The sequence below is a fragment of the Octodon degus genome, unplaced genomic scaffold, assembly GCF_000260255.1.
Source record: "Octodon degus isolate 3935 unplaced genomic scaffold, OctDeg1.0 scaffold00086, whole genome shotgun sequence".
Classification (NCBI taxonomy): domain Eukaryota; kingdom Metazoa; phylum Chordata; class Mammalia; order Rodentia; family Octodontidae; genus Octodon; species Octodon degus.
This window is the reverse complement of record NW_004524662.1, coordinates 8,995,219-9,013,841: the sequence shown is the minus strand read 5'-3', so window position 1 is coordinate 9,013,841 and position 18,623 is coordinate 8,995,219. Positions and strand designations below refer to the sequence as shown.

General features: G+C 38.7%; 1 protein-coding gene across 5 annotated transcripts in view; it reads right to left on the bottom strand.

Moving 5' to 3' along the window:
• Nucleotides 1–18,623, bottom strand: part of Strn3 (striatin 3) — a 129,938-nt gene that overhangs the window by 58,003 nt on the left and 53,312 nt on the right. For all 5 annotated transcript variants that reach the window (XM_023721812.1, XM_004637102.2, XM_023721814.1 and 2 more), the window contains exons 2-4: nucleotides 8,789–8,892; nucleotides 8,132–8,205; nucleotides 2,906–2,987 (exon numbers count right to left, since the gene is read on the bottom strand). In XM_023721812.1, coding sequence (XP_023577580.1) covers nucleotides 2,906–2,987; nucleotides 8,132–8,205; nucleotides 8,789–8,892 — 260 coding nt within the window. The remainder of the gene's footprint in view (nucleotides 1–2,905; nucleotides 2,988–8,131; nucleotides 8,206–8,788; nucleotides 8,893–18,623) is intronic.

The following is an 18,623-nucleotide window of genomic DNA, read 5'->3' as shown; positions in this document are numbered from 1 at the left end:
TGAGCTGGCCACACACACACACACACAAATTAATTAATTAATTAATTAATTAAAAAATAAAATATACAATCCTCTTTTGGAAGGAACCACTACCTCACACCTGAATCTCTGGTTTGAATGAATCCCCCATATCTTAAAACAACCTAGGTAAAAATTACTAACTTGTGAGCAGTTATTTGATCAAGTGAGCCCAATTCTAATCCTTTTCAGAACTGCTCCAATGGGGGCCAGGCGACAGCCATACAACAAAATGAAATCATGAACAACAGAATAAAGCCGACATTAAGGAATACAAAACCAGAGAATCAGAACATAGCCTCACTATTTTCAGTATCTGAGAGGTCCTCCAAGATACTTGGTTCCTGACAGTGTTGTTGAACATTTCCTTCCATTCTGCTAGTCACACCTTAGAAACTTCAAATCAAAAATCTGTTCATGTTTCAATTACTGTAAGCTTGGAAACTGAGGTAATGAATAAAATAACTTTACAGAAAAAAAGTAAAACTTGAGGTTATTGTGAGTAGCCTCTACATTTTCAGTGAAGCAGAACCTGAGGTATAACAAAAGAAAATAAGCTGAGCTGTGGCAAATGTTTAGAATATCCACTGAGGGGCCGGGGAGATAGCTCAATAGAATAAGTGCTTGCCTGGCAAGTGCAAGGGCCTGAGTTCAATCCCCGGTTCCACCAAAAAAAGAATATCCACTGCCCCACTGGGAACAGGAAGGGACCAGGGTTATGGGTAAAACAACAAAAAATTGCTCTCTGCAATGTTTGAACAGGAAACCAGGCGCAGATTAATGTCATTTACATGACTCTGTAAATTTTGATCCAAGAGTTAATTAGAAATAGAAGTGATAACAGTAAACTAGAGTTGGGATTTTACAGGAAGGTGTAAGAAAATGGTAACAAAAAGGCCAGCAAGATAGCTCAGCAGGGCTGGAGAGATGGCTCAGTGGTCTAAAGCACCTACTTGGAACAAGCTTGGCAAAGCACAGGGACCACGGTTCGATCCCCCAGCACCACATGCCAGCCAGCTGCGCCCCCTGGTGGGCTGAGCTGGCCACACACACACACACACACACACAATAAATAAATAAATGTTAAAAAAAAAAAAAAAAAAAGATAGCTCAGCAACTAAGCGCCTGCCTTAGGCCAGCACAGGGACTGAGGTTCCATCCCTGGCACCACATGCACTGGCCCCACCCTCACCCCCCAGGCTTGCTAAGCCAGCCACTGAAACCTGGCATGGTGATGCACATGTATAAGCCTAGCACTGAGGATGCTGAAAACAGGAGGATAACTATGAAACCGAGCTGCGTAGTGAGACAGTCTACCAAATACATTAAAAAAAAAAAAAAAAAAAAAAAAAGAAAGAAAGAAAGAAGTGATAAGCTTCATCACTTACTGTACTAGGAAAAGGTGATGGACCAAAGGCTCTGAAGAGGAGCTAAAGAAATAAAATTAAATCCCAGCTACTAGGGAAGGTAATGCAGGAAGACCACAAAATCAAAATAGCTCAGCAGACAAGTAGGCGCAGGGGCCTGGGGCTAGATCTCCCCCCACAATCCTCCACCCCCACCCCCCAACCCCGCCTGCCATGCTGGCCCCGCCCCCAGGGCACACTGAGATGGCAGAGACTGGGAGTGGTGGTGCACGCCTGTAATCCCAGCTCTTGGGAGGCTGTAAACAGGCAAATCACTATGAGTCTGATCTAATAGTGAGACCCTGAACATCTGTAGGCCCTTCCCTAAATTACAAAAAGGGGGGGGGGCCGGCAAGGAGATAGCTCAGTAGAATAAGCGCTGGCCTGGCAAGCGCAGGGTCCCGAGCTCAATCCCCAGTCCTGGGAAAAAAAAAAAATTCCAGGGCCACTAACCTAACCAAACCAGACCAGACTAGACCAGACCAAACCACCTATAGGTAGGGAAGATAAAAAAAGAAAATAAAGTAGATCAAGAAAAGGACAGAGGGTAAAGAACATGTTATCAGGCATAAGAGAGGTAGAATGGCTAATGACTACTGAGATCACAGAATGTTCCAGAGATACAATAGTAGTTCTGGGTAAATGATAAGATCAAGTCTCACAACACTTCATGGGTTAATGAAATAAAGGTACAGAATTGAGAAAAGTAAATACTGCAAATTCCTGGCACATCAGTAGGATGAAAGTTCTGATGGTTTTAAAATGTAAGTGAAAGACCAACACTTGGGAGACTGAGACAGTAGGATCACTGCAAGTTCAAGACCAGCATGGCTGCAAAGTGAGTTCAAGGCCAGCCTGGACTACAGAGACCCTGTCTCAAGAAAAAATAAAAATAAATGAAAGAGCCGGGGAGATGGCTCAGTGGAATAAGCACTTCCCTGGCAAGTGCAAGGGCTCAGTTCAATCCCCAGTTCCAAAAAAAAAACAAAAAATAATAAAAAAATAAAAACTAAATGAAAGAACATGTAGATAAGACAACAATAAGATTGGCCACAAACATACTTCTAACACAACAAACAATTCAAATATGAAGTTTCTTCAAAATTTCAACTAAAAAGATTAGCAAGAAATTTCTGATGAATTCCTTTCCTAAATCAGTTAGAACGCAATTTGAAAAGCAAATCTACAAATTTTGTAGTGACAGGGTTCCAGGGGTCTATACTGTTACTGTTCTAGCTTTCAAGTTATCCAGTCTTTTAAACATTTTACCTGTCAGCAGGAAATCATCATCCTAAAACTTGGAAGAAATAAAGTTTTAAAAGAAAATTCAACTAAAAAACCACAACTATCCACAAAGCAAACAAAACAGCAATATGAAGAACAAAAATTGGCCCACTATAATTAAATGATTTTTTTTTTAAAATCAGGGCACCTTCATATCTAGCTCCTTATGGAAAGCAGAAAATAAAACCATTACTCACTGTCGTAACAGCTGTCTGCCTTGCTTCCATGTTAACTGGCTATTCTGAGGTGCTGTGGGAGCTTCTATGTCTTTGGTTTCTTCTAAAAATTAAGAAAAAAAGTTTTACATACATTATTTCAATTCTTGAAAACAATGCCAGTTTTCTTAGGAATAAATTCCTACAAAACATATCCTAAAACATCTTATAAAGGACAGGAAAAAAATAATTTAGAGAATTTACAATCATTTAGGTACTTCCTTACCCATTTAAACACTGGGAAAATCCTAGAGTACTTTACTATTATGAAGAATTCAAAAACCAAAGACCTTGGCTTTAAAATAAAATGTTAATAGAACTCATATTTTACTACTTGAATACTGGATCAAATGCCTTTTCAATTAAAAAGTCATAGCATATAAGCTATTTAATACCAACAGATTGTGATGGCACATGCTAAAATCTTAGCACATAGGATCACTGCCAGTTTAAAGCCAGCCTGAAGTACACAGTGAGACCCTGTCTCAAAAATAAATAAATAAATCAACAGCTATAATACTGGGCATAGCCAGAGAGATGGCTCAGTAGAATAAGCGCTTCCCTGGCAAGTGCAAGGGCCTGAGTTCAATCCCCAGTTCTGCAAAAAAATAAAAATAAAATACTAGGCACATATAAAAATATCAAATAACTTTGGGTTTATAAATGTAGAACTTAAGTCTGAACCATAAGACTTTTTCTAGTCAATTTCTTTTTTTTTTGTAATAGATTCTGTAGTTTATTTACTTATTGTGGTAACAGGGATTGAACTCAGGACCTTGCGCTTGCCAGGCAGGTGCTTATTCTACTGAGCTATATCCCTGGCCGTCAATTTCATTTTTAAAACTAAAAGTGAAGCTAGAAAATAAGTTTTTATAAAAAAGCCAAGTATTATTCTCAGGCAACGAAGTGTATGCATTTAAGTCTTTTCATTTGTATTCACTTCTGTTAACCTGCTGGGAATTGAATCCAGGGTCTCACACATGCCAAGTTACCACTCCACTTATGAGCCACACAACGCCTAGGCATACAAATACAAAAAGTAAAGTGGCATGAAGCCCTGGGTTCCATCACACACACAAAGTCACAAATTTTAATTAATAAAGTGTAATTTAAGGGCTGGAAAGATCATTCAGCAGACTAAGCGCCTGCTTTGGCAAGCGCAGGGACCAAGGTTGGATCCCTGGTCACAAAAGCCACGCTGGCTCCCAACCCCTGGGACAAGCTAAGCCAGCCACGGAGTCCAGGCCTGGTGGCACATGCCTGTAATCCCAGCACTAGGGAGGCTGAAAACAGGAGGATCACTACGAGTCCAAGCTGTGTAGTGGGATCTTGTACCAAATATACAAATGCAAAAAAAAAAAACAAGTGTTAACTCTCAAATAGTATTCCTATAGTAAAATTTAAAACTATTTTTGGCCCTAATATTACAGAAATATTTTCCATAAATTCTCATTACTAAAATAAAAGCAGTAGCACCTGCTTAGATAGAGTGCAGCAGCTGGGGTTCGATCCCTGGTGTGCCCTGCTGGCCCAGCACCTGGGGTGTACTGAGACAGATATTGGCACTAGGCGTGGTGGTACATGCTTGTAATCCCAGTGCTTGGGAGGCTGAATAAAACAGGAGGATTACTACGAGTCTGAGGGGCTGGTGAGATAGCTCAGTGGTCTAGTGTAGTAGGTAAGCTTAGGCAGGTGCAGGGAACTGCAAGTTGATTCCCAGCATCACATGCTGCCCCAGCCCCACCCACAGGGTGGGCTGAGCTGACCAAAAAAAAAGGATAAAAAACTAGGAGTCTGATCTGTGTAGTGAGACCCTGTAGACCCTGTACTAAATACATAAGTAAAAAATAAATTTAAAAAAAGCAGTGAAGAAAAGAGCATGGAAGTAATATTAATCTCCACACTTAATGTTGAAACTGTCAGAATGGTACATAGTTATTAGGCCCTTTATACTCCTCAGTTTGTAGTATCCTCCCCAAACATTACTTATCTCACCCCAACAATCTCATATTATCTCATTCTACTCAATACAAACAATTGATTTCTAAAAATAATTATCTCATTCTGATAGTCTCCCTGCCTACTTTTCTACAAGATTTTAAGTCACATAACCATTGTAGAAGAAAATACATTTTGAAAAAAGAATATTGATATCACCAAAAGTGAACAATTATTACTAATACTAAATACATCCATGAGCAATCCAACTCCCTTCCATGAAAAAAAAAAAAGCTAGTAGGTATACTGCACTATGATGAATTATCATTTTAAAATGATTACACTGTATTGGGGGGTATATCTTAGTGGCACAGGACTTGCTTCCCAAGAGAGAGGTCCTAGATTCAATCCCTAGTACAATACCCACACACACTCACATACCCACACACATTTTTCTTCCCTGCCCCTCACTTCATCCTTTTCTTGTGCTCCCCGCTCTTTTTTTCTGAGTCTGAGAACACCTATATTTCCCAGGCTGAAATGTATACCTATGTAGTTTAACCAGCCCTTTAATGATAAAATTAGTTTTTATTCTTTTTCTTTTATAAAGTTGTAAGGGATATTGTTGAAGTGTATTATAAATCTGTAACTTAATGCATTTTTTTTTAAATGCCCAAGTAGGACCCAGAGAAAGAAAAAATCAGCACCTCTTAAGGCCTTATCACTTCTTATAGTCATTAGTAATTGTAAAAAGGATATCTAGCATATCAGCCAGGTGATGTGGTGCACATATTCAAGAAGCTGAAGCAGGAAGATTGCCAGGAATTCAAAGCCAGGCTGCCTACATAGTGACTGTTCCTCAATGAATCAATTAATGAATCAATCATGGATCAGTATTATCTTGTTTTAAACACTGATTTTTGGGTCTGGTGAGATGGCTCAGCGGTCTAAAGCACCTACTTAGAACAAACTAAAAGCACAGGGACCGCGGTTCAATCCCCAGCACCACATGCCAGCCAGCCCCGCCCCCTGGTGGGCTGAGCTGGCCACACACACACACACACAAACAAATAAATATTAAATAAATAAATAAATAAATAAAAGAGTTAAAAAAAAAACACTGATTTTTAAATTTGATATAAATTATTTCTATCATTTTGTTCATTTATGTGATCCATCCACATTGTCAGGTTTAGCTGTTGTTTATTCAATTTTGTTACAAAACAACATTCCACTATGTTAATACACTGCAGCTTATCCATTTAATGCAGAATGTTGTTTTCAGATTTTCACTATAAATGATATGTGGTATCTCCTGTAAATACAACATTTCAATATTGTTTTATTCAATTTAAGTTTATACAGACAAAACAAGTTGTTTGACAACAATTTTAGTTGTGGGCAGGAGAGATTTATCTGCTAATGATTTTGCTTTATACAAACTATTGCAATGAGACCACTTAAGTCAATTATGACACCGGCTTAGCTTCCATATCAGGAATAATGACTACACATAGAGCATGGTGCTCTAGTTTTTAAGAAGTGCCTGCTTATTTTGTGCTAGCTTACCATACCGGAAAGAACATGTCTGAAATCTGTGAGTTCATTGAGTTTTTGGTGAAGATACATGTAAGAGGACTGCTATAGTGATTACTTCAGAATATATAGGCCTTCACTTTTCCTATCATTTATGCTTGCTTTTTCAAGGACATCACAGTACTATTTCCTAGCATCAGAATGAGCCTCCATAACCACTGAAAAAGCTGATCAAAGAAAACCCATGCCACTCCCATAGTTTCTTTCTCTTTTTTTTTTTTTTTTTTTTTTTGGAGGTACCGGGGATCAAACTCAGGACCTAATATTTGCCAGGCAGATGCTTACGCAGCTGAGCCCCCTTCTGGCCTACTACATTCATCTTGATTTTGACTTTACATGACAACTTAAACATGATAAGTGGTTCTACTGATAAAAGTGAAAGTGGAAAGGAATAATATATCAACATCAAGTGGTTTCCTACATTCCCAATATTAAGCTAAAGATTAATTTGATTTTTAATACCTTAAGTAAAAAAATCCATAGCTGTTCCTACCATATATGCTTTGACTTTAATTAAGTATAGAAACAATCATAAAAGAAAAAACTATATTCAAATAAAAAGCACATCTGCTTCTTGTCCTTGGTAGCTAGTACTCACAATCAGCACAGGCTTCAATTTGTCCACATTTTTTTTTAATTGTGTGTGTGTGTGTGTGTGTGTATTGTGTGTTGTGTGTGTGTGTGTGTGGCCAGCTCAGCCCACCAGGGCGCAGGGCTGGCTGGCATGTGGTGCTGGGGGATTGAACCACAGTCCCTGTGCTTTGTTAAGCTTGTTCTAAGTAGGTGCTTTAGACCACTGAGCCATCTCACCAGCCCCTGTCCACATTTTCAAAAACATGTTAAACAAACAAACAAACAAAATCATAAAAACAAAAACATGTAACTAAATTCTACACAAAATGAAAAATAAGTATTTCTAATATTCCCAAGTCTTGTAGTATAAATCAAAATGTTTACTCTTTCAAACTCAAACTGTAATGACATCAAGTCCTAAAATTAACAAACTGTTAGTTGACTGGGGAGATAGCTTAGTGGCCTAAGTGCCTGCCTGGCAAGTATAAGGTCTTGACTTCAATCCCCGGTTAGGGGTGAGGGGGAGAGAAAAAACATTAAACTGTTAGCTCTTTCCTGCATCCAACCCTCACTTCTTGCTGTCTAATTGGCATTCATCAGACACCACACTGGCTTTCACTAGGAAGAGCTGAGAAAACTGGACCTAAGTTTTGTTTTTCCTTTAACCTTATTTGGCCACTGCTATACTTTCTAAATCCACTCAAATTTCCAAAATTTTAGGACTAAAGTAAGTTATGAGATCTTCTCCAGATTAAATAAAAAGCTTTTAAAATAATTTTTAAAAAATTTATGTAAAATAGGACAGAAATTGCCTACAACTGAAAGAAGTTACACTAGTACTGTCTGGTTGTAATTACTACAGAAAATACACTCATACCTGTACACAGATTTCAATATAGGGGAAACAGAACAGCAACCTCAGGATTGGGATGTAAGTGAAGCTATTAAAATTTTTACCTGTATTTAATACTTCCTCCAAAGTTTAGGACATTTATTATAGTCAACCACTTAGCTGATGCTATCAAAGCAAAATAAGGACAAAGATAACAAGTCTGTTACATAAAATAAGCTTTAAAAAAGCAACAGAAGAATCAAATTTACCTGATTCAAAGGTGGGCATTTTCAAGTCACCTTGGTTCAGTTCTGTGCCATACTTTAATTTGTGGTATTTTGCCCTGAAATTTTAATAATATATTGGTAAAAGAATAAATGATTTCTTTCCCTTTTCTAAAGCTAAGCGACTACTGTTATATATTATTCCAGTAAGAAAATATAATATGAATGTCTCCTTTAAATTTTATTTGCAGCTGGGCATTGTGCTGTACACATGTAATTCTAACATTCTAGAGGCTGAGGCAAGAGAATCACAAGTTCAAGTCCAGTCTGGGCTACATAGTGAGTTCAAGGACAACCTGAACTAAGTATAGAGAGATTCTGACTTTAAAAATAAAAATAAATAAATAGATAATATATATTAAATTATATATACATACTAAATTCATATATATATAGTTTATTTGTAAAGAAAATTCAAAAACATACTGCTGTTGGGGATATAGCTCAGCAGCACAGTGCCTGCCTGGCAAGCACAAGATCCTCAGTTTGATTCCCAGTATAAAAAAAACCATAGTGCTATAAAATAAAACAAAAATGATACACCATCGAAGTAACATATCTCCATTTCCTGACTTCAAAAAAAAAAAAAAAAAAATCAAAACTGCTTTATTTTAATCATACAAAGAAATAAAGCACACATACCTTTCTTGTTTCAATGCATACTCTAACATCTTTATTCTTCTTACTAAATCCTTCTTTAAATTCTCTTGGCCTTTTCTTTCTCCTTGTAAAAATGCTATCCGTGCCTAAAAACATAAAGCATACATTTATTTCATTTATCCTTAAACATACAGAGGGAAGTATAAAAATATATATAAGCAAAAAAAAATATATATATATATATATATAATATATACAAGCTTGTACTTTAACTTATGATTGCAAGATTTAAAATCCAGCAACACTTTTTCAGATAACACAATCAGTTTAAAAACCATAAATTAGCAATTTATTTATAATCCTTTAAGGTTCCTAATGTTATTATGTAATATTTACATAATCTTCAAGGGAAACTTTTATTTGCAAATAGCACTTGGGCAAGAATGTGTGAAACCCTGGGTTAGATCAGCAGCATCCTCTCTCTCTCTCTCTCTCTCTCTCTCTCTCTCTCTCTCTCTCACCCAATTCCTAACATCAAAGTCATAAAGTACTGGGATTAGAGTCACAAAAAATAAAGATTCACAATATTAGATGTTGTTGAAGTAACATTACTTCAAAAGTGCCTCTTGCCAGATATGGTGGTGCATAGCTGTAATCCCAGCACTCAAGAGGCTGAGGCAGGATTGTCATGAGTTCAAGGCCAGCCTGGGCTACGTGGTGAGGTCAAGGCCAGGTAGAACTGCATAAGGAGACCTTGTCTCGTTGAAAAAAGGAACAAAACAAAAGAAGGACCAAAAAAAAAAAAAAAAAAAAAGTCCCCAAAACCACCTCTTTCCTGAAATATAAAAATTTATCTCTTCCACTCTATTACCTGATTCCAGAATACTAAGAATATTTGCTATCATTTCTTTCATGACCTCATTATTTTCTATTGTAAAAGCAATACTTGTTCCTTAATTGACTAATTATGAATGTCAGTTCTCTGCTTTCAGCGGGCCTTTCCAGTATGTCAGCACTGTCTAGTCATCACATACATCCACAGTAAACCAAGCTTTACAAGAGGTAAATGTGCTTGGTGGAATAACTTAGATGTGTTTGTTCACTATGAGAATGAACTTTCTAAAATTTAGTGAGGGCCAGCATGATAGTTCAGTGGACTAAGCACCTGCTTAGGCAAGCACAGGGACCAGGATCTGATTCCCAGCACCACATGCCACACTGGTCCTACCCTATGGTGTGCAGAGCTGGAGACTGGAAGTGGTGGTGCTTGCTTGTAATCTCAGCAGTAGGGAGGCTGAAAACAGGAGTCTGAGCTGTGTAGTGAGACCCTGTACCAAATATATTTAAAAAAAAAAAAAAAAAGAGGGGGTGAGATGTGTGGATAAGGGGAACAGATGTTAAGAGAAGCCACAGAGGGGCTATGGAAACAGCTTGGTAGAATAAGTGCTTGCCTGGCAAGCCCAAGGGCCTGAGTTCAATCCCCAGTTCTGCCCCCCCCCAACCACCAAAAAAAAGACGCCACAGAGCTGTAGACAATCGACTTCCTAAGTTATTTGTATAGGTCATAACATAACATCACTCCTGCAAATAAACACTTAAAACCTGTTTCTAGCCAAGCATGGTGGTGTATGCTTGTAATGCCTGCATTCAGGAGGCTGAGGCAGGAGTGTTATGAGTTTGAAGCCAGCCTGGGCTACACAGTGAATTCAAACTTGCCTGAACTACATAGCAACACCCTGTCTCAAAACAACAACCAAATGATTTACAAGAAATATTTACAGTGGTATCAAAAAATGAGAGTACCTAGAGAAATAATGCAAATGTGTAAGATCTCTACATGGAAAATTAAAAAATTTAACAATGACATTAAAAAGAACCTAAATGGACTAGCAGACACATTACTATAAAACCACTGATTTTTACCCAAATTGCCAAAGGAGTCCAATAAAATCTTTGTGTGTGTCTCAAACTTTGTAAGCTGATTCTAAACTTTACAAGAATGGAAGTTCAACATTCTAAAATTTATATAACAATTCCAATTGTCAAAAGAATTCACATAGGGGCCCCTGTCCCGAGGGCACACTGAGACAGCAATTGAGACTGGGCGTGGTGGCCCGTGCCTGTAATCCCAGCTCTTGGGAGGCTGTAAACAGGCAGATCACTATGAGTCCAATCTCGTAGTGAGATCCTGAACACCCTGTAAAATCTTCCCTAATAAAAAAGAACTTAAATTTAAACTTTCAAATTTACAAAAAAATTCAAACAGACATGACAATCATAAGTACTAAGGAAAGAGATTTTGTTCTACCAGACATTAAAGTCTACCAGACTTTATAGACAGACAAAAACCAAAGAGCCTAGAAACAAACACATCAAAGGTCATATGATTCATAAAAAATGACTGTGCAAAACACTGAGCAAAGCATGGTCATTTCAAAAACACTACTCAGGGGCCAGGGAGGCAGCTCAGTAGAATAAGCACTTCCCTAGCAAGCACAAGGGCCCGAGTTTAATCCCAGGTTCCACCAAAAAACAGACACACACACACTACTTAAACTGAGACTGGTAGTGTGCTCTTGTAATTCTATCACTCAGTAGGATGGCCATGAGTTGGAGGCCAGGGCCAGCCTGGTCTACATAGTGAGTTCAAACAACCTGAACTACATGGTGAGACCCTGCCTCCAAACTACCACCATCAAAAACCCAAACAAATATAGAACTACTTAACAAGGTACTATTATATGAGGAAACAGTAAGAATGAACCTCTATAAAATACAGGTCCAAGAAAATTAAAGATCTAAATGTAAGGGCTGGCCAAATAGCTCAGCAGATTAAAGTGCCTACAAGCAGATGCAGGGGCTGGGGGTTCCCGGACTGCCCCTGGGATGCACTGAGACAGCAAATGAGACTGGGCGTGATGGTACACACCTGTAATCCCAGAACTAGGGAGGTTGTAAACAGGAGAATCACTAAGAGTCCGATCTAGTAGTAAGACCCTGAACACCCTGTGGAACATTCCCTAAAATAAACATTAAAAAAAAAAAAGATCTAAATGTAAATGTAGAATAATTAATGCTTTTAGGAAATAACATAGCCTCATCATCTCAGATTTTTTAAAAAGAGATTTGGTAAACAAGACAAAACCATCAGCCATAAAGAAAAGGATTAAAATTTTACTATAATAAAATTCAAGGCAGAGGACTGGCAAGATAGTTCTGTAGACTAAAGCACCTGCTTCGGCAAACACAGAGACGGTGGTTCCATCCCAGCACCACGTGTCATGCCAGCCCCGCCCCCAGGGTGGTCTGAGCCAGTCACACACACACATATCAAGACAGAAAGCTAGTAATGATGGCATTTGCCTATAATCCCAGCTATTCACAAGACTGAGGCAGGAAGACTCTTAAACTTTTTGGCCAGATTAGTCAAATTTTTTTTTAAAGGCTGGAGATTTAAGTTAGCATTCCCAGTACAATACATAGACATAGCTATACATAACATAACACATCATACCACGTAACACATAGACATAGCATTTCCAGTACAATACACAAAGAGATTGATGAATTTACCAACCTGGCAATATACCTAAGGTTTTTATAGAGAGCCTCCTAGAACTGGAAATATTTACAGTCTTTAAGATGTCATAAAACAGGCTGATGAAATAGCTCAATGAACTAAGCACATGCTTAGGCAAGTGCAGGGACCAGGGTTCAATCCCAGGCACAACATCCCATGCTGGCCCCACCCCTGGGGTGTGCTGAGTCAGCTACTGAGACCAGGCGTGGTAGTGCATGCCTATAATCCCAGCGCTGGGGAGGATGGAAACAGGAGGATCACTACAAGTCTGAGACCCTGTCCCAAATATAAAATAAATAAGTAAATAAAGGCTAGGGAGATGGCTGGGTGGAATAAGCGCTTCCCTGTCAAGTACAAGGGCCTGAGTTCAATCCCGATTCTGCAAAAAAAAAAAAAAAAAAAAACAGAAGATGTCATAAAAAACCAGAGATAGGTAACAGCAACCCCATGTGTCCCACAAATAAATCCTAACACGCTCACTTTAAAAGTCTGTCATGTTCTTATATACTAAGATCAAATAAAACATTTTGAATCAAAAACAAAGATAGTAAGAGACAAAACCAAGCTGAGAATGTAGCTCAATTCAAAAGCCCTGGACTCAACCTCCAATATCTCACCCGCTACCTAAATACAGATTAATATGCCTTATAAACACTGACACAAACATTCTCAAAAAACATAAGCAAGGGGCTGGGGAGATGACTCAATAGGATAAGCACTTGACTGGCAAACGCAAGGATCTGAGTTCAATCCCCGGTTCCGCAAAAAAAAAAAGCAAGTTGTTCAACATATTAAAAGAACTACACATTTGGAGCCTAGTATAATTTGTTTCTATCATGCAAGCATAGCAAAAAGAGATCAGTGCAATATAACACACTAACACAATAAAAAGACAAAACCACACAATCATCTTGTTTTATACAGAAAAGGCACTGGACAAAACTTCAACACCTGCCCATGATCAAAAAAAAAAAAGAAAGAAAGAAAAAAAATTCAACCAACTAGGAATAGAAGTAACTATCTCAATATAATAAAAGACATGAGTTGGGTGTGGTGGTGCACACCTGCAATTCCAGCACTCATCAGGCTACAGCAGAACGACTCCTGCCAGCCTGGGCTACAAAGTGAGCTCAAGGCCAGCCTGAATGAACTGCACAGTGAGAGCCTGTCTCAAAAAGATAATAATAGACATGAAAACCCCTTTGAAAACACCAGGGGCTGGGGATTTGGCTCAGCGGTAGAATGCTTGCATAGCAAGCTGGAAGCTCTGGGTTCGGTTTTTGGTACCAAAAACAAAAAATAAAAAAAATTTAAAAAAAGAAAGAAAACACCAGACTGGCTAATGCAAGACTGAAGTTTTTTTCTAAGATTAGAAAGACACAAAGACACCTGCTTTTATCCTTTCTACTCTAAACAGTACTTAAGTTATTAGGAAAGGAAATAAAACACAACCCAATTGGAAGAAGTAAAATTACCTAATTGCAGGTAACATACAAACACCCTCAATAATCTACAATAACCTGTTAGAATAAGTACAGAGTAATACACAAAAATCAGCTGCATTTCTGTACACTAATAATGATCAATTGAAAAGGAAATTAAAACAATTCCACGTATCAAAAAGATAGTATTTAGGAATTAACTTGACCAAGAATTTGACTTATGGGGGCCAGGGAGTGGCTCAGTAGAATAAGTGCTTGCCTGGCAAACACAAGGGCCTGAGTTCAATCCCCAGTTCTGCCAAAAAAAAAAAAAAAAAGGGACATATAATAACATAATTTAAGGCCGGCCAAATAGCTCAGTGAGGGGCTGGTGAGATGGCTCAGTGGTCTAAAGCACCTACTTAGAACAAGCTAAGCAAAGCACAGGGACCGCGGTTCAATCCCCCAGCACCACATGCCAGCCAGCCCCGCCCCCTGGTGGGCTGAGCTGGCCACACACACAAAATAAATGAAAATAAATAAATAAATAAATAAATGATCTTAAAAAAATTAAAAAAAAAAAAATAGCTCAGTGAAAGTGCCTGTGAAGGGAGGGTTCGTCCCCAGGGCACACTGAGAGGGCAATTGAGACTGGGTGTGGTGACACAGGTCTGTAAATCCTAGCTCTTTTGAGGCTGTAAACAGGTGGATCACTAAGAGTCTGATCTAATAGTGAGACCCTGAACACCCTGTAGACTCTTCCCTAAAAAATACAAAAAAGAGGAGGAGGGCAGTAGAGAGATAGCTCAGCAGAACAAGCGCCTGCCTGGCAAGCGCAGGGTCTCGAGTTCAATCCCCAGTACCCCCCCTCCCCACACACACACAGTTCAATCTTCAGTGTGCCATGCCAGCCCTGGCCCTGGCCCTACCCCATGGGGTGTGCTGAGAGAGAGACTGGGTGTGGTGGTACGCGCCTGTAATCCTAGCACTTGGGAGGCTGAAAACAAAAGGATCACTACAGGTCTGATCTGTGTAGTGAGACCCTGTACGAAAGAAAGAAAAGAAAAGGAGGGAGGGAGAGAGGGAGCTTAAAACATCGCTAAATCTAAAAAATAAACACATCACATATGCATAGATTACCCAAGCCAATATTGTTTAAATGTCAGTACTACCCAAAAATAATTAGTAACTGTCTAATATCCCACACTCAGGAGGCTGAGAAAGGATTGCTGTGAGTTCAAAGCCAGCCTACAAAAGGTAATAAAAGTAAACGAGGAACAGGAAAAACAAAAAAGCCAGCCTACACAGTGAAACCCTGTCTTAAAAATGAATAACCTCTATGTTCTACACACTTTTCTTTGCATAAATCATACTGCACAATTTTAAAATGTTTTTTAAAAAAACTCACTCCTAGCTGATTTGAAAAGTACATTATTATAGAAATAAGGTTAAAAAAAAAAAAGGTGAAAGGCTTAAGGTCTTTGTTAAGAGGAAAAAAATGGTCCTACATTCATTCTTCTGTATTTTGATGCCAATTTTTCCAACACTATGTATTTAAAGCAGCTAACTTTATTCCAATGGATGCTTTGGCTCCTTTCTCAAAAATCAAAGATCAAATAGGTAAATGTACTTGGAGTTGTTTCTCCTTCACTTCTTTTTTTTTTTTTTTTTGGCAGAACCGGGGATTGAACTCAGACCCTTGCGCTTGCCAGGGAAACACTTATTCCACTGAGCCATCTCCCCAGTCCACCCTCTCCTTCACTTCTGTTCCACTGATCTTTATATGTCTGTTTTTGTCCCAGCACTATGCTGGTTTTTTTCACAGTAGCTTTGTGATACAACTTCAAACCAAGATTCTGATGCCTCCCACTAAAGATCAAGATCAAATAGGTACACCACCACCGCCACCACCCTGTAATTCAATGTTGAAATAAAACACATAAACTTCTGCATAATCAATCATCTGCTAATAGAAGCAGTCAACCCCCATTTAAGAGTACACACACAATCTCTGCCTTTTCAAGGAAAATGGATAAACAAAAACCATCCTTGCAAAAACTTTTAACATTTCTCATTAAATACTTTTCAGTTTAATTGATGGGAACTTTAAAAGGAAAGAGAAACATGAAGAAAATACTACACCTTGTTTTAGTCCATGCTATAAAAAGAAAAGATAAAAATAAGAACAACTATTTCTCCCTTTCAGATGTCTTTATCCTGTTACAATTCTGTATACGGTTAGATTTCTAAATTCTGTTGTAAAAATATGTTAATGCTTATTTCTACTTTTATAAAATTATTTTTTTCTTTTTAAAAAAAAGATGTCTTTAATATTTTCTACAATGGGATGAGGTTACTTCATTCAAGGACAGACTTGGACTTAGCCCAGTGGCTAAGCACCTGCCCAGCATGCAGAGGCCAGAGTGTGCAGAGCTAAGGAATGAACTCAATGCATGCAAGGTAAATGCTGCACCACTGAGCTACATCCTCAGCAAGGACTTTTGGATGCACAGAAATTTTATTCAAATGTCACCCTCTTTCTGCCATCCCAAGACACTGTGGCTCCAGAGGCAGCCCAAATACCCTTGGAAAAGCACCCCCAGGAGAAACAAGCTTGACCACTATGCCATCAAGTTCCCCCTGACCACAACAGAGTCAGCCATGAAAAAGATGGAGGACAACAACACACTTGTGTTCACCGTGGATGTCAAAGCCAATAAAAAACAAATCAAACAAGCTGTAAAGAGAAGCTGTGGGGAGCAGCTGCTTTTCCTGGAGGACCTTGTCATGCTGGCTATCATGATGACCTCAGCTATTATCATTGGAGGAGCTCAGGATCTCATTGTTAAGAATGGCTACAACTCACTTTGTGGGGAGCTCTGGTCCTGGTGGTACACTGTTCAATCTCCTAGAGAAGCTTGTTGCACTGGTTTTCCTGACACAGATTCAACTGATATCATGGGAGGAGCTCAGGACCTCACTGTCACTACGGATGACTAGAGTACCTTTCGGGGGAGCTCAACATTGCTTCCTGGCTCCAGTGCAGATCCCTCAACCTGCTAGCACAGATCCTTCATCCTACTGGCACAGACTTTCTAGCTGGCACCACTGACCCTTGGTCTTCCCAGAGCATATTCATGAAGCAGTTTCAAATGAGGCATTGTTATGAGCTCTATCTAGGTCTTCAGCTGGACTCAGGCAGGATATTACTGTGGTATTCAGACCCTCAGTTGGATTCTTTGGTCTTCAGTGTATGAACAGAGTTCCTGAACTCTTTTAGTATTTGACTCTTTGGGTGACTAAAACAATCTTATAAATTATGCGTACTATATTGTTTCCCTTGTAACCCCTAATTACAATAATTACTAAATGTATTTTGAGTTTTAAGAGAAAAATGAAGCTGCTAATTTTTAAAAAACAATGTAAAACTATTTATAATATTATTTTCATTATAAAATTTAAAGTATCACGATAGTTAAAAGAAAGCTTACAAGAAATACAGCTCCCTTAGCTGGGCACAGTGGCACATGCCAGTTATACCAGCCAGTCAGAGTGCTGAGATAGGAGAATCACAAGTTTCTAGACAACTTGGGCAACTTAAGAAGAGATGGAGGGGGGCCTAGGGAGATAGCTCAGTAAAATACATTCTACCCAAAAAAAAAGAAATGAAATTAAATGGGAGGGCCGGCCAGATAGCTCAGTGGACTACAGCACCTGCTTACGCAGGCAGAGGGACTGGGGTTCCATCCCTGAAGTGCCCTATAGCCCCGCCTCCAGGGCACACTGAGAGGGCAAATGAGACTTGACATGGTGGTGTGCAACGGTAATCTCAGTGCTAGGGAGGGTGAAAAGAACCACTATTAGTCCGATCTGTGTAGTGAGAGCCTGTACTAAATACTTAATTCTTTTTCTTAATTTTAAAAATATTCAATTTTACTTAAAAAAATTGAGAGAAAGATGGGGATGCGGTTCAGTAGTATAGCACCTATCATTTGGATAACCTGTAGTCCAACTCCTAAAAATGTGTATTTGTGATTTTAGAGATTCTCATACCCTATTCTATGCTAATTCAATTTATTAATAATCAGAATTAAGGAAATATTTTAGACATTTAAGAAACTGAAGGGGCTGGCAAGCTAGCTCAGTGGTCTAAAGCGCCTGCTTAGGCAAAGCGCAGGGACTTTGGTTCGCTACCCCCCAGCACCACATGCCAGCTACTCCTGCCCCCAGGGTGGGCTAAGCCAGCCACAGGAAAAAAAAGAAAAAGAAACTGAAGATGAATAAAAGAATATCAAATTTGCAAATCTTAGATGTTTATGTTTTCTTTCTTTTTTTTTTTTGTGGAACCGGGGATTGAACTCAGGCCCTTGCGCTTGCCAGGAAACGCTTATTCCACTGAGCTATCTCCCCGGCCCTATGTTTTCATTTTATTCCCATTACACTACACTAAAATCAATGGATATTTACTTATCCTAAAATGTAAAATTTCCAAGGGAAAAAATTCCAAATACAATCTCTGTAACGTACTTAAACTTAAGAATAAGTCAACCTTAAGACGCTTTCTTGGGCCGGGGAGTTGGCTCAGTGGAATAAACGCTTCCCTGGCAAGCGCAAGAGCCTGAGTTCAATCCCTGGTTCCAAAAAAAAAAAAAAAAAAAAAAAGGACAGTTTCTTTGCAAACTCACGCACTTATCTATTAAACATTTCTGCAAAATAAGACAACTCTAATTTGATGCAGCCACAGATACTGTAAAATATCCTGCTTCTTTATGCTCTCAAGTTCCACAAGAACAGACTGTGAAAAGGCTTCTATTTACTCTTTTCCACGAAAAATTTTTCATTTAAACTCATTTATTCTTTTTCTTTTTTTTTTTTT